The sequence below is a fragment of the Periplaneta americana genome, chromosome 11, assembly GCF_040183065.1.
Source record: "Periplaneta americana isolate PAMFEO1 chromosome 11, P.americana_PAMFEO1_priV1, whole genome shotgun sequence".
Taxonomy (NCBI): Eukaryota; Metazoa; Arthropoda; class Insecta; order Blattodea; family Blattidae; genus Periplaneta; species Periplaneta americana.
This window is the reverse complement of record NC_091127.1, coordinates 156,933,778-156,949,288: the sequence shown is the minus strand read 5'-3', so window position 1 is coordinate 156,949,288 and position 15,511 is coordinate 156,933,778. Positions and strand designations below refer to the sequence as shown.

General features: G+C 34.0%; 1 protein-coding gene across 2 annotated transcripts in view; it reads right to left on the bottom strand.

The window, feature by feature from the left end:
• The window catches only part of LOC138709477 (LIRP-like), a 54,767-nt gene extending 40,170 nt beyond the window's left edge, over positions 1–14,597 (bottom strand). The window contains exon 1 of one of the 2 annotated variants that reach the window (XM_069840269.1): positions 14,397–14,597. In XM_069840269.1, the coding sequence (XP_069696370.1) occupies positions 14,397–14,573 (177 nt within the window). In that variant the 5' untranslated portion in view covers positions 14,574–14,597. The remainder of the gene's footprint in view (positions 1–14,396) is intronic. The other variant, XM_069840270.1, reaches the window with a different exon arrangement.
• Between the last annotated feature and the right edge of the window lie 914 nt (positions 14,598–15,511).

Below are 15,511 nucleotides of genomic sequence, written 5' to 3'. Positions count from 1 at the left end.
TTTCCCCACCAGATAGTACGTTTGCCATAGGAGTTAGAGCTAATACGAGTAGTAGAGTTGTAGAGTTCAATCGTGTATTTTCAAGTTTAGGGTTTTACAAATGTAAGTGTAATGTTAGATCTTCAGAAGGAGATATTGCTCGATTCTTTAACGTTATCCTTCTGGAAAGCATTCAAGATTGAAGAAGGAGAAGCCCTTTAGAGTTTGGGAAGATTTGGCTGTTCAGATAATTTAAATGTGAAGATCAACAACGGATAGAGTGATTCATTTGTCAAGTCTGCTCCCCAAGAACAAGGATTTCGGACATTGGTCAACTGTGCTGGTGGGCGATTACAAAAATTAACTGCAAAATGAAACCTGCCACCTACAAAATCCTCTCTTGCATCTTAAGGACTGTTTAACAGGTGATGGAGTGGCGACACGCTGATCAACAATACCCACATCTTCACATCTTCAGTGCCGTCAAAATTTGATTGAGAGTTGTCAGAATGAACATTCTCCTACTGAGTACGCCTGCATGTGCATCGGAATCGATATCACGGCTGGCACGTTGCAGGACGCTGCGGTGGCGATGACAGCAGTGACTATGATAAACTGTTGCACTCGGAAGATGACTTTTAAAACCTTATAACAGGTATTGTGGTAATAAATAACTATTATTTTTTTAGATATAAATCAAGCTATTATTTCATGGTTATTAAACTAGTCATACACATTCAGCGATATCGTAGAAACGGTGGAAAATATAAAAAATGCATACGAATCTTTTTATTCTCTGTCTTATTAGGAATAAAAAAGTTCATTACGGCAATTGTCGCAGAAGCGACCAGAAACTAATTATGGAGCAAAAGGAAATAAGTGTCTGTAATGTCGTTTATCTTGAAATGATGACGTCACACAGACCCTCTGTCACAGATTCAGACAAAACACCTGGTAGTACGTGATTTTGTGACTCATAAGCTGTAATATTCAGTAGTCATACTATTCTTTCATTTAAAATCCCACTAAATTGCATAAGCCCCTACACTATAAGTAAATAAGTAAGTAAGTAAATGAATAAATAAATAAATAAATAAATAAATAAATAAGTAAATAAATGAATAAATAAATAAATAAATGAATGAATAAGTGAATAAATAAATAAATGAATAAATGAATAAATAAATAAATAAATAAATAAATAAATAAATAAATAAATAAATAAATAAATAAGCGAGTGAGTAAAAAATAGATAAATGAATAAATATATGAATAAGTAAATAAATAAATAAATAAAAAATAAATAAGTAAATAAAAAATGAATAAATAAATAAATAAATAAGCGAGTGAGTAAAAAAATAGATAAATAAATAAATAAGTAAATAAATAAATAAAAATAAATAAATAAATAAGTAAATAAATAAATAAATAAATAAATAAAAATAAGTGAGTGAGTAAAAAAAATAAATAAATAAATAAGTAAATGAATGAATAAATGAATAAATAAATAAATAAGCAAATAAATAAATAAATAAATAAAAAATAAGCGAGTGAGTAAAAAATGAATGAATAAATAAATAAATAAATAACTAAATAAATAAGTAAATAAATAAATAAATGAATAAATAAGTAAATAAATAAATAAATAAATAAGTGATTGAGTAAAAAAATAAATAAGTAGATAAATATATATATATATATATATATATATATATATATAAATGAATGAATGAATATATAAATAAATAAATATATATATATAAATGAATGAATGAATATATAAATAAATAAATAAATAAATAAATAAATAAATAAATAAATAAATAAATAAATAAATAAATAAATAAGTGATTGAGTAAAAAAATAAATAAGTAAATAAATATATATATATAAATAAATTAATGAATATACAAATAAATAAATAAATAAATAAATAAATAAATAAGTGATTGAGTAAAAAAATAAATAAGTAAATATATATATATATATAAATGAATGAATGAATATATAAATAAATAAATAAGTGATTGAGTAAAAAAATAAATAAGTAAATAAATATATATATATAAATGAATGAATGAATATATAAATAAATAAATACATAAATGAATAAATAAATAAATAAGTGAATGAGTAAGTAATAAAATAAATAAGTAAATAAATACATACACAAGTAACCGAGCGAGCGAAGGAATGAATTTGGGACCATATAAAATGTCAGTGGCTCAAATACTGAATAACCCCGATTGCAACATCAAAATTAAATTTTGTGATTAGTTTCTGCAGTCTGTACATGTCAGGATTGTGAGCCCAGAACTAATATTTTTTTCCTGACGAAGCGTGTCTATATTTTGTCGTAGAACTACGAGGTGGATGAAGGGCGCGTAAGGAAGTGGTCAGAGTGCTTGGTACGTAGAACCAAGGACCCGGCTTCGATCCCCGGCGCCGGAGCGAATTTTTCTCCTCAAATATTAATTGTCAACATTCCAGAGATCATTCTGTAGGACAAATTAATAAATTCATAATATTCTTTTTATTTTTGCAAATATTTCGCAACATTATAAACAACTGCCCTAGCATTGCTTTTCAATACACAGCACTTATTATTCATTCTTCACCTTAATTGAGATTTAATGACAAATAAGGAAATATTAAGTATATAAAAAATAGATACAGCAATACGTTTTCAGAACTTGGGTTTCAAAAGAAGGTAAAAGGAAATTTTAAACAAATGGAAGGAAATTAGTTACTACAAACAATTATTTAAGATTAAAGACAATTCAAAACACTAGATACGAAGATGGATAAGGAATAGATTAATATGAAATGAAAAACTCAACTTAAACCTGTAATTTATGCATACTCAGAATCACAAAATACACGAAGCGGCTCTGAACCCCACCACTACGTTCTGCGCAGTGCATATAAGTGGTCTGTGGCGCAGATTCTTTTCTATCTTGTACACCATAGCGCACAAGTGATTGGCACGTTACGAAGGAAACCCTGCATATCGTCGTTGTTCCTGCAATAACTCCTATGTGACATGTTTATCGATTTTCAGATTTTTGTTTTATTAAATAACTTAAATACTGATACAGAAAATACTAACATCTCCTATATGTAATTTTCTTTCTTTCTTTCTTTCTTTCTTTCTTTCTTTCTTTCTTTCTTTCTTTCTTTCTTTCTTTCTTTCTTTCTTTCTTTCTTTCTTTCTTTCTTTCTTTCTTTCTTTCTTTCTTTCTTTCTTTCTTTCTTTCTTTCTTTCTTTCTTTCTTTCTTTCTTTCTTTCTTTCTTTCTTTCGAAAATGTAAGAATTCGCAATTCCCTATGCACGGCTGCCATAGGATGAATAAATGTGTTTTTTCCTCCTTACTTACTTACAAATAGCTTTTAAGGAACCCGAAGGTTCATTGCCGCCCTCACATAAGCCCGCCAGCGGTCCCTATCCTGTGCAAGATTAATCCAGTCTCTATCATCATACCCCACCTCCCTCAAATCCATTTTAATATTATCCTCCCATCTACGTCTCGGCCTCCCTAAAGGTCTTTTTCCCTCCGGTCTCCCAACTAACACTCTATATGCATTTCTGGATTCGCCCATACGTGCTACATGCCCTGCCCATCTCAAACGTCTGGATTTAATGTTCCTAATTATGTCAGGTGAAGAATACAATGCGTGCAGTTCTGTGTTGTGTAACTTTCTTCATTCCCCTGTAACTTCATCCCTCTTAGCCCCAAATATTTTCCTAAGCACCTTATTCTCAAACACCCTGAACCTATGTTCCTCTCTCAGAGTGAGAGTCCAAGTTTCACAACCATACAGAAGAACCGGTAATATAACTGTTTTATAAATTCTAACTTTCAGATTTTTGGACAGCAGACTGGATGATAAGACTAAAAAATTGTCTATTTTGCACATAGGAGTTATTGCAGGAACAACGACGATATATCTTTGTCACGTATGTACGAACCATCTTAATATTATGATCTAGGTGCTCATCGTTTTCTCTGTACTGTTACATCCACATTTGCTTCAACCATGCATGTATGATTTCTTTGGCGTAAGGCTGAATTTCGTATTGCGGAACTTTGTATCCAGTTTTGGTACGACACAGTTTCACGGTATGGTAGGCTTACTACAACACACGGAAACGTAACAGTGAAAAAAATTCTGAAATTTCGGACATACTTTAATTTAACAGAACTCTTTTCTTTGTTCGGCCTTAATAATTTAATGGAAGTGCATTCTTTGTAGGAGTGATTTTTTTTGTACTGACGGATGCCCAGATATGCACGTGGGATATCTCCGAGAATCGGTTCTGTGTCTTGTCATTTACAAAAGAGTTATACAACTTCTGACCCGTTTAGCGTTTACTCTGTCAAGTTAATTAATTCTATTGCATACAATAACATATATTGAGATGAATGGCCTGTGGACTGCAGGCTGCTTTCCAAAGTCTGATGTAACGTAGCCATGGCAACAGCTGCACGTGTCGTATTGTATCCCGTGGATATCTCGATGCGAGGCAATGTTCTTATTTCGTGAAGCAGACACTCTTTCCACCGCTTTCAAAATATGGTGTGGTAAGGGAAACAATACTGTTTTAATTATTATGTAAAATTATTTTTTCTTGTATACTTGATATGGTGGGTATATTTTCGTATCATAACAACTTAAGCTAAATAAACTAAATTTTATCAGCAGGGAAAATGCATTCACAAAATTTTGGTTATGAATATTTGATAGTTTCTGACAGAAAAGATGCTCTTTTGTCGTTAATTTTCTTCATTATGTTTTTCATATTCATTTTTAAAACCGATTCTTCCAATAAAAATAAAAAAAAAAAATCCATGCTTAATATTATACTCTTTTAGCATCATGATTAAATTTTTCATGAAGATTCATGGAGAGTTTAATAAGGTGTGATGGTTTACTTTAAGTTAACACAATCAGACTAGCTATGGCACGCACTACCCAGAGCTCTTGAACATTTACGTTCGGAAAAGTTCTGCAGTAGTAGGCCTATTTAAACTATTCACAAAGAAGATAAAAATTGTAGTATTCACGGAAATAATATTGTAGCAGATGCAGAATAATCCACTTAACAAGTTTCATCTTTCAACTGTCTTACACATCACTTCAGCTTTATTAATTTCATAAAAACTTGATATTAATATTTTATGTAATTTATAAAAAAAAGAAGGAAACAAGCCTGTAGGGGGTTCGATTCCCTCTTGGGCTGACTTGGGTTTTTTCCGAAGTTTTCCCTAACCGTAAGGCAAATGTCATGTAATCTATGGCGAATCCTCGGCCTCATGTCACCAAATATCATCTGGATATCACCAATTCCATCGACGCTAAATAACCTCGTAGTCGTTAAATAACTAAGTAAAAAAACAAGCCTACAGTAATTCAGTTGTCATTGCAGTATCCTCTCCACTGTGGAGGTCAGGTATCCTTCATATGAAATAAATTACTTATTCAGGACATATTATTTCAGTTATGGTGACTGTAAAACTACATGGACGTAAGAAGAGGGCGAAAGTCTCGAAAATCACGACGTTTCGACGAATCCTCTAGCAGCGGCCAGTGCTGCGATAGGCCTTTGTAATACACACGAGTTGATGCACAAGGAGTTGGTTTCGAAAGGGAGCTTTGCGTTGGGAACGAGACTGCAATTTCAGTCAGATTCTTGGATATACAGAGTGGTTCAAAGGTCTGGAACCATATAAATATCTTCCATATGCTTCGATTACTATAGGTGTTACCAGTATTTGTCCCCTACTTTTTCTAGTGTTCTTAAATGATCTTGCCCCCCTAATAAAAGATGTAGGTCATCCCATATTATTTGCAGATGACACAGTAAATTCTGTTCAAAATATGTGACTGGTTCTCAGTCAATAAATTAGTATTAAATTGTAACAAAACTAACATAATTCAATTTAAATCCTGTCCAAATTCAACCTCGCAAATTTCTAGCGCAATAATTAACAATAGATTCCTATTAGAAACAACAACAACAACCAAATTTCTTGGCTTAAAAATCGATAATGTGTTAAATTGGAAAAATCATATTAAAGAAATTATCCCCAAACTAAATTCAGCATGTTTTGCTATTAGATCTATGCAAAAGATAGTAAATATCAATACCTTAAAAACAATATACTTTGCATACTTCCACTCGGTAATGAATTTTGGAATAATATTCTGGGAAAATTCCACAGATAGTAACAGTATATTTCTATTATAAAAAAGAGTAATTAGAATAATAGTAGGTGCCAAATGTAGGGAATCGTGTAGGACTATTTTCAAAAAACTACAATTATGTCCATGGCTTGTCAGTATATCTTTTCATTAATAATCTTCCTCGTATGTAATCGTGAAAACTTTGTAACTAATTCAACAGTTCATAGCATAAATACACGTCAAAGAAATGACTTTCATACTCCATCGGCAAGTCTATCGTGCTATCAAAAAGGAGTGCGTTATATGGGAGTAAACATTTTTAATAGCCTCCCTATCGATATAAAAAATGAAACTCAAAACGTAAGATTATTTAGTCCAAATTAAAGAAGTACCTAATTTCTCACGCCTTCAATTCTGTAGGTGAATTCATGACATTCAATAACACTTCATGAAATTGATAGTAAAACTTTGTGTTGTACTAGTAGACTATATTGTAAATCTCGTCTATATATATTTCATCTAGACTGTAACTATAAATTAAGACTTTATAATAGTATTAAGTTTTTTGACTTGTTCCATATTCTAGCTGTAAGCAATGTATGGATAGCATGGAATGTTAATAAATACAATACAATACAATTGTCAGACCAAATGCTCTAAGAGTGGCACATTCGATTCTAGCCCTCAGCTGTCTCAAAAGCCGCCATTTTGGATGCAACTTTGAAATTTTAAATGGAAAAGGGATCATATAGATACTTAAAATCATTTGAAATTTTCTGGAAAAAAAAAATGGTGCAATCTGTTTTGAGATATCTCTAATCGTTTTCAAGTTATTTAAAGATAACTGTCATAATGACACAAACATTAGTTACTGAATCTACAGATATTTTGTAACTTGGTACAGTACTAAGGAGACTTTGGAAAAGGTATTTTTGTGCAATCCTGGTAATTAATTTTTCCTGCTTTACTTTTGGTTAACCCGTGACAGTGTCAATGCATTAACAATGGTTCAATCTGTTTTGAGATGTCTCTAATCGTTTTCAGCTCATTGATAACTGTCATAATGACACGAAAAGAAAATTCTACAAAATGTGCTCAATATGTTGTCCATTTTGGACGATGCACAGTTGTAGATGGATTTTCCAGTCGGAGACAACATTTTGTAGCATTTCCGGTGTGACTTTAGCACAGGTTTTAACGATACGGTTCTTTAAATGTTTCAAATTCTCAATTTTCTCTTCATATACCAAGCGCTTTATTTAACCCCGAAAGAAAAAATCTTGGGGTGTTAAATCTGGAGACCTGGCCGGCCATTCTACTTGTCCACGTCGACCAATCAAATGTCCAGGGAACTGTTCGTCCAGATAGTTTCGAACAGCAAGACCTAGTGGGGTGGAGCGCCATCTTGTTGAAAGAAGATGGAATTCACTTCCCTCGTTTAGTAAATCAGGAAAGATGTTTTCTTGCAACATGTTCAAATAAGAAATGGCACTCAGGTTCTCCTCAATAAAATACGATCCAACAATACGATTTCCACAAATTGCACGCCAAACAATTATTTTACCAGCACCTTGCAACATTTCTGTGGCTTACCCCACCAGAATGAAGAATATCAATTCCTCTTTCGATAATGCCATCACGAAAACCAAGAAATTTGTTATAGGAAAGCTTAAAATAATCACAGCAATGCATTAAAACTGCCACAGGTTAACCAAACAGTAAAGCAAAAAAAAATGATTACCATAATTGCATAAAAATACCTTTTCCAAAGCCTCCTTAGTACTGTACCAAGTTACAAAATATCTGTAGATGCAGCAACTAATGTTTGTGTCATTATGACAGTTATCTTTAAATAACCTGAAAACGATTAGAGATATCTCAAAACAGATTGCACTATTTTTTTTTCAGAAAATTTCACATTATTTTGAATACCTATATGAACCTCTTTCCATTTAAAATTTCAAAGTTGCATCCAAAATGGCGGCTTTTGAGATAGCTGAGGGCTAGAATCGAATGTGTCACTGGTAGAGCATTTGATCTTACAAATAATGGTCTGTAGTCATCGAAAATCAAGGATATGGGCTATTCCATATGAAATCGATCAGTAAAAAAACCTCGCATTTTTTATACTCTAGCCACCGGCGTGGCTCAGTCGGTTAAGGCGTTTGCCTGCCGGTCTGAAGTTGCGTTCGGGAGCGGGTTCGATCCCCGCTTGGGCTGATTACCTGGTTGCGTTTTTTCCGAGGTTTTCCCCAACCGTAATGTGAATGCAAGGTAATCTATGGCGAATCCTCGGCCTCATCTCGCCAAATATCATCTCGCTATCACCACATTCATCGACGCTAAATAACCTAGTAGTTGATACAGCGTCGTTAAATAACCAACTAAAATAAAAAAAAAAATTATACTCTTAATTTTTTCCCTATTTATACAAGGTGCTGAGGAGAGTGCATTTGCAAAAATGTACTATCGAAAGTCAAACGGTTTTCGTGTTTGAGCGACAAATTTAGCGTATTTTAGAAAAACAAGCCTCTTTCAGCACTCAGAACTCTGGAACCATTTACTGCAGAACATTGAACGAGAGCTCATTTTGAAGCTGACATTTGGTAGGTTATGATAAGAAGTAATCCTTATTTTTATTGTTTGCAGAGGGACAGATAATTTGATTTTACTTGCTTTTAGGCTTTTTGCCCATTTGTAAAAATGTAAAAAAATATTGAGAAAAAGCCTTGCATTATTAAGAGGGATTCGGCATTGTTTGCTTAGTGGTACGGCAATAAGTTTCGAGGGCATTAAATAAATTATTTTCACACGCCTGGACTTGAAAGGCGCAACACAGCACACACTGGCCGAGAGATGAAGATAAGCGAGCATTGGGCGTCATTTTACTCCTGTGTTTATGAAAACCTGTGATAAAGCTAGCCCAGCTATGCGCTACTAGACGAAACATCACGTGTTTATGTCTCCTGGCCTTACTTGCCTAGGCTAGCTCCCGCCTCACAGTCAGCTGGTTAGCTCACGCTCGTACTATTTATTTTCTTTATTTGATTTTTCAATACTCTCTTATTAACGTTGCACCAGTAAAAAATAAGTGTTTATTTGTACTTTCAATGCGGAATCTAACTATATATTTTAAAAATATTTTTTCGTGGGCAAAGGTGTCTTAATTAAGAAAAATATAAATTTCTCTATTTCCATAAAAAGTAAGGAAAACTGTTTACATGTCAATATAAACTTTAACTTCTCAGCATCAAAATAAACCATGATTTTGATCATTGGGTGAAAGGGTTTCGGAGCCACAACAGTTTAAAAGTTGCTAATTTTATGAAGATACGATAAATTAAAATATTTTTAAATTAAACACTATGAAGTTTCGGTGCCTCAAACTTTGCACAAAGCATTGTATCATAGTTGTCTACGACAGAAAAAGTTTCATTGTATTTAAAAATTGCAAGGTCAATTTTCTCTATATTTCGGTCGATTTGAGATGGAATAGCCCGTATGGAAGATATTTATATGGTTCTAGACTTTTAATTCACCCTGTAGATGAAACAAAAGACATGAATGTAGCTGGTGTAGATTAGATAAGATGCAAGCAAGAACAGAAGTTAGAAACGCAAGGAAGGACTTAGCGTAAAGATGCAAGCAGAAGTTAGAAACGAAGATATAGGCCTAGTGTGTGTGTTTCAATGTGGTACCTACGTCTTTGTGCACGATGGAGGCAGAAGAGGATTAATTCATGATTGATACTTTATACACACAACTCCCATTCCCAGGAAGTAGGGTGAGATGATTGGGAAAAGCTACTGTGCCTTTTCAGTAGAAATTATCCACAACGGTCACACGAATACCAACAGAACGCCTCCGACTGGCTTCCCTCAGATACCGAAGGCACAGAGAACATATCCTGTTGGTGAGGGACTTCTTGTGACACTGGTGCGCCAATTTACTTCACTTCAGCACGAAGCCGTAATTTTTATAACGTAAAAATGAAGTGGTAGAGTAAGAAAAATAAAACAACTCCATTTCAAGCGAAATCGACACAGAGGATGCGAGGGGCTAAGACTCCCGACTTTACAGACAATAATAATAATAATAATAATAATAATAATAATAATAATAATAATAATAATAATAATAATAATAATAATAATAATGTTTTATTTTCGCTGGCAGAGTTAAGGCCATAAGGCCTTCTCTTCCACTCAACCAGCCTTAATCAATACAATACATAAATTTAAATTACAAATATTTACTCTACACTTAAAAGGTTCTCCAGCAATATTCTTCACTACACATTTATTTAAATTTAGATAAATCTATAAGGTAAAGTAGTAACTTAATTTATGAGCTAATTTAATTCAATGAATTATAATTAATTTAATATTTGAAATAGCTAGTAAAATGATGAAAATTGAATTTAATATAACCTTACTAGGACTATGTTACAGGGAGAATACATATATTTCTATTTCTATAATGAGAATATTAATGTAATTGCCATTAGAGGTTTTGTAAATCTATTTAGAGAAATTAATGATAATAATAATAAGAATGGACAGATGTTAGTTTCATTATAAGTAACACATATTAATCAGCAATTCATCTGTAAGTAAGAATTTATGTAATTTTGACCTAAATGAAGTTATTGTCCAACAACCCCTCACATCACTCGGAAGCGAGTTCCAATCGGCATTAATGACAGTAGGAATGTTAGTCCTACGTTCCCGCCACCTTTACCCCCCGAGTACCACGACCCGCTCACTCCCCAATTCTTCGTAACATAACTTTGTTGTCATCTCAGTTCCCACCTTCTGTGACAGGTCGGCCATATCGCGAGGAAAGAGCGTTAAGAGGCAAACCTCTGAGAGTGGAAAAACACCTTTTGTTAAACGATAATACAAACCACAGCAATCCCAACTTGGAGATTTGCCGCTGAAACCAAAACTTGAGACTACAAAATAAGGTGGCTCGTGTTATACTGTACATAGTGGTGACTACTCTGTTAGTCATGACTTGGACCTTCCATATGTAATGCATGCAGTCCAAACATTGGCTACAGCAACCTACATTAGTGAGCGATTGAGTGAAAATTAACTCACACGTGACAGTGTCCTTCCACCACAGCCTGAGGAGACCGTACGATCTACTATAACACAGTGCTGCATGCTGAGGACTTTCCAATAAACATTCAGTTTTTCAACAGTAATTTCACTAGAGGTCTTGATTTATCTAGAGAAAATCAAAACTCGAGTGGGATTTAATTGACTATTACACGATTAGAAGAAAGTATATAAAGATTAGAAGTAACGAAGTACTCCAATACAATAAAATATTAATTGACTGACGAAAATACAACTGTCTTCAAATGTATTATTGTACCATCTCAACATTATGCTAGATGGCAATAGTGTGTTATTAGTTGTTATCTTGTTATCAGTTGTGCCAACTATGGAATCTTCATTGAACTCTGTGGACGGTTACTAGTCAAGAAGGCTTTGTAGATTCAATTTAATTTTTATTAAAACATTTGCATTCCACTTCAATTATCCGGATCCCAGTAATCAACGTCACTTGACAGATGATTTTCAATAAATCTTAGTATTAAACAATCTCTGATACGTGACTATCCTAGATCATATATACTAATATATACTTATTATATATACTTATATATGATCTAGGGTGACTATCCATAATATCATATAGCAGAAGCTATAACAAACATAATCTAAATAATAGAAACAAGTGTTAGAAAAGTTTTAATTAGGGATGATGAAATAAACAAGAAACGTTTTAATTAACGATGATGAAATAAAAAATAAACATGAATAATTTTAAAAGAAACAATTATTGAAAGTATAATTTTCAAATTTGAATGTTTTAGTGGTTGGTGGTTCAGTTGATGTTATATTGGAGGTGTGCGTAAAAGAAGTGAACTCGTTGATGTACATGGTGTATCCCTAAACTTATTAAGGATTTCCGAATGGTGCTCTTCATATATGCACAGTGATCTTTATTAATACTTGTTCTTGAATGCCAATCCGAGTCATATTTGAAAGTGCTGTGCATCGACTGGAGTGGTTTGTAATTTTCTGTTTTTTGACGTCCAGACCAGTGCAGTTTGAAATGTTGGCAAACAAAGAAACAAATGCTAGGTAGTGATAAAAATAAACAAATGTTAGGGACGCGATAAAATTAAACAAATGCTAGGGACGCGATAAAATTGTGCAATAAGCAGCCTGATTGGTTGAAAGACGTCCTCTCGTACCGTTTTATTGGTCAAAAGTAGTGTGACGTAGTAAAAGTGTAAAGGCCCATTCACAACGAAAATTAAACATAACCGTAACATAAACACAGAAGTTTGCGCCCAGGCTACCAAATGGGATCATTCACAATGATTCACATAAGCATTGACATAAACATTACCGCAGTGGCGGTGCGTAAATAAGAGCACAAGAGCACGTGAACACCTTGTTTCCATTAATGCACGACTAGTTTTATTATTTGATATCGTATTGACGTAGTGGGGATGTATAATATCAGAATCGAGTATTTTAAACTTCCCGCATCTTGCATAAACTTCTTATGTAAACTTGGCAACATCCGTTCACGTACAAGCCGTGCTCTTTTCGAGTTGGTTACAGGAATTTCACGCATGCGCGGGAGAAAATTGTCTTTAGCTGGCCGCTTATGACTCGTCAAGAGCACAAAGCGTTAAGTGAACATGATGAGTATCTATCCTACAGATGTCAGGTCCATCGATGCCTGTCGTTCACGTGCTATATCTCGAGGAGGAAATTTAATAGCCTGTAGATGTCATCATCTGACTGTAGGAACGTTTACTTACATGAATGTGTGTACAGTGCTGCTACGAGAGTGTAGTTTGTGAATTACTATACTTCAGTGTCGGCATAATAGCATAGTTTGGCTTTCAAACACGTGCTGGCTGACTGTGGCGGTGGTATGAATTTAAGTATCTGTATGGCAGTGTATAATATTTAAGAATAATATTTACTGGCATGTATTTATAGTAATCTATGCGAGTGGGATTACAATACTGGTATAGGCTATAGCGTATCAGTGTGTTGTGAATCAAAATATATTACTGAACGCGTTTGTAAATAACGAGACCATGGTATGTATTCATTTTTAACAAACGTAAACAGTGAACTCTGTTCAAGTAATTTTGAACAGTAAAGAACTGGGTAAACTGTCTTACCAAGAAAAATTGGAAATAAAAAGACTGAGTTTCATTATTATTATTATTATTATTATTATTATTATTATTATTATTATTGTTATTATTGTTATTATTATTATTATTATTATTATTGTTATTATTGTTATTATTATTATTATTATTATTATTATTATTATTATCATTATTCTTATTATTATATGTTGTTTTGAATTTATATACGGTTTTTTTTTTCGATAGTGAAACATTGGAATCATGACATTTCATATTAGACTAAACGTACGATTTCAAATTCTCTTCGATTTTGGAACCACAAAATTGTGAACACACATAATATTTTATCACGAGCCGCCACTGCATTACCGTAAGACGTTAACATGAAAGTTTGCAAACTCCAAACTTTCGTGCTTAAGCTTACGTGATTTGCAAACAGAACACAATCGTGGAGCGCTGAAGTATACGACAGAATATGAGGAAATGGCGTCGTTGTTATGTTTCCATGGTTACCAAGTATGTTTGCGGTTATGTTTATGTTCCCATCTTGATTTTACAGTAACGTTTACATTTTTAAGTTAACGCTTACGTTATGTTTATTTTCATTGTGAATGAGCCTTAATAGTCAACATAATTTAGTTTCATCTGCAATTTTTCAAGTGTTTGTACCTCCTTTCTTCTGGTTTTATGGATGTCAGGGAGCCTTAAGAAGAGCCATGGTGACACTATTCAAATTGTACATAGACGAAAGGTCATGAGACCATCACCTTGGTAACAAGTCATACAGTGAAAAAGAAGTAAACCTCAGAGCCTTGGTACGACCGAAAGGAAGATCAGTAGAATAGAATGAAATGTTTAATGTTGAGAACGCCAATTGGGGAATGGTGAGTCCGCTGAGAATACAGACAGCAGACGTGCTACCTCACGCATCGCGAGAATACAGACAAGCGGAAAACGAAAGAAATGAACGAAGTTGAATGCGCTGCAGCTTGGAGAGATGCAATGTAATAGTAATAATAATTGTTAAAGAACTCACTTCGCTCACCTTGTCTGGTCGCTGCGGTCCCCAGCGCGCGCCCCGCGTCTGGAGCTGCCCTACTCCAGCGACGGACTGAACGAACACCACGGAGCCGACGGCACACGCTAACCGCCAGTCCCTCCCCCCGCCGCCGCCGACTTTAAGTGCTTCGCTGCAGGCGACAAGTAGTAACATATTCACGTCACCTTGTTGATCCGCAGAGCGCAGGGTTGGCAAATACGGAACTGTCACTGGTTCGACCACCAGCAGTGCCAAGAACTATTTTCTTCGCCGTTAATTTTATTCCCTGCACGTGTTCAACTGCACATTTCACGAGCATCAACGTAAAGGCTTGTTCACAATAAACCGGAAACGAGAATCGGAACGAAAACGAAAACGGTAAAATTGTTAAAATGTATAACTTACATTTAAATGTGAGCATTCACAATTAACGAAAAGCTTGCCGGAGCCTGGGATCGGGAACGGAGAGTTGGCCAAGTTTCAACTTTGGCGTTCACGTTTCCGATCACAGCCCACTAGATTCATTCTATTGCCATCTAAAAGCTATTTTGTCGTCGTATAGTTTGTACCAAGAAGACCGTGACATAACCTATGCATTATTTTGTTCTGTGCTGTGCATCATGGAGCAAGTTTTATTTGACGAGATTCTAATATTGAAATCCTCACGTTTACGATAAGCGGTGCGCCTCGTATAAAGATGAGAAAATGAAGGAGAATACGTGGCTTTCAATAGCTGCGTCTTTGAACACCGATCGGAAGCGAATCATATTTTATTACTGTATTTGTTGTATTACACACTACATATTCATGCTTCAATTCAATAACTACTGTTGTGTTCATTTTTGTTCTATTACAAATGTTTTTTCTCTAATTATTTTACGTTATGGTAGACTTAAAATAGGTTGTGATAATAAAGATGCATGGGCATATATATAGTACCGTACCTAATGAAATGTTTCAGTTGAAATTTCGAAGTTGGTTAACCTGTGTTTATGTTGGCTGCCTTGTACTCATGAGAGAACGCCATTGGTCAATTATACACAAATAACATCAGAATGCGTAATATCGACTTTACATATGGTTATTGACATACATATCGATATGCATAGTCG